This window comes from Acanthisitta chloris, unplaced genomic scaffold (assembly GCF_000695815.1).
Source record: "Acanthisitta chloris isolate BGI_N310 unplaced genomic scaffold, ASM69581v1 scaffold42096, whole genome shotgun sequence".
NCBI lineage: Eukaryota > Metazoa > Chordata > Aves > Passeriformes > Acanthisittidae > Acanthisitta > Acanthisitta chloris.
Window position 1 is genome coordinate 4,536 of NW_008680624.1, and position 1,375 is coordinate 5,910.

Genomic DNA, 1,375 nt, shown 5'->3' on the forward strand with positions numbered 1-1,375 from the left:
TCAGCTCCTGGCCCTGCCTTGGCGTGTGGCCATCGCCGTGTCCTCCCAGCAGCAGCACTCGCAGGAGAGCTGTGGTGCTGAATTAATGTCTGCAGGACTCCTCCAGCTCCCTGGTGTTACCCTCCCAGGGAGCTGGGAAGGCTGTGGCAGGTGCCAGGTGCAGCCAGGTCTCAGGCAGACGTGGTGCCAGCCGAGGAGAATCGGCTCTGGTTAATGCACAGACCCCATCGGAGAGCGACACTGCTGCAAACACTGTCTGTGCTGCAAAACAGCCTCTCAGTCCTGGCTCTCTGATGTTCCCAGTGGTGCAGCCCCACTCCAGGGCCCACCAGCAGATCCTGCAGCACTTCGGCGCCGAGATCCTCCTGGAGAACGGCGAGATAAATCGTGAGGCTCTCGGAAACATCATCTTCTCCCAGCCCGAGAAGCGGCGGCTGCTCAACTCCATCACCCACCCGGAGATCCTGAAGGAGATGCTGAAGCAGATCCTGAAGTACTTTGTGCTAGGTAAGGGGCTGTGTCCCAGCCCACGGCACTCCTGCTCGGGCAGGAGCTGTCCCTGCTGGCTCTGCCTTTGGTTTGAGTGGGGAGAGGGACGGGGAGAGCAGACGTTGACTGACAGCCTTTGTGCTCTGCCTCCGGTGGCCTTTGCCGTTGGCTTTTGGAGGATTCATTCCCGATTCACTCCTGCCTTTCACTGCTGCCCTTCACTGCCTCCTCTGTGGTTTAAAGTATGTCTGTAGGGCCTGGGAGCAGCTTTGTGAGGCCTCTGCCCAGATTACTCGCCGGATAATGTCACACCTCCCGAAACGGCCAAATATCCTTCCCTGCCCCCAGCCTGCTCCAGCCTCAGTGCAAACTGCAGAGCCCTTTGAGTCTTGATAAGGTGAGGAATGGGCTGACAGCTGTGGGTTCCGAAGTCCTGCGTTCCCCCTGATAAATGGAACAAATACAGCTGTCAGGCCTGGGCTGGGGAAATGCCAGATAAGATCACCAGCTGTTCCCGAGGTCTCCGTGTAGACAGAAGGATGCCTTAATAGAGTCGGTCTGGTTTCGTGGTGCTTATCAGAGCTGAGCCCCGGGAGAGCTGAACAGGCTTGTGCTGGGGTGCCACGGGGCCAAGCTGTGCTGTAGGGAGAGGAGGAGGAGGAGGCACAAAGGAAGCAACAGGCAGGAGAGCCTGGAGCCAGAGATGGAGTCCTGAACCCAGGGCTGTGGGCTCAGGATGCTGTCCTGGCCCTCGGCGCTGCGTGGCTTCAGCAGGCTGCTTTGTCCTCATTAGTCAGGATTTAATGATTTGGGATAGCTGGATGTGGTCTCTGAGGATCGCTGCGTAAGGCAGCTCGGATCGATCGGACCAGAGGGCAGCAGGAAG

At 58.7% G+C, this 1,375-nt stretch overlaps 1 protein-coding gene across 1 annotated transcript in view; it reads left to right on the forward strand.

Moving 5' to 3' along the window:
* The window catches only part of DCAKD (dephospho-CoA kinase domain containing), a gene marked incomplete at its 3' end in the record, with an annotated part of 4,592 nt that overhangs the window by 1,707 nt on the left and 1,510 nt on the right, over positions 1-1,375 (forward strand). The window contains exon 2 of the mRNA XM_009077750.1: positions 304-507. Coding sequence (XP_009075998.1) covers positions 304-507 — 204 coding nt within the window. The remainder of the gene's footprint in view (positions 1-303; positions 508-1,375) is intronic.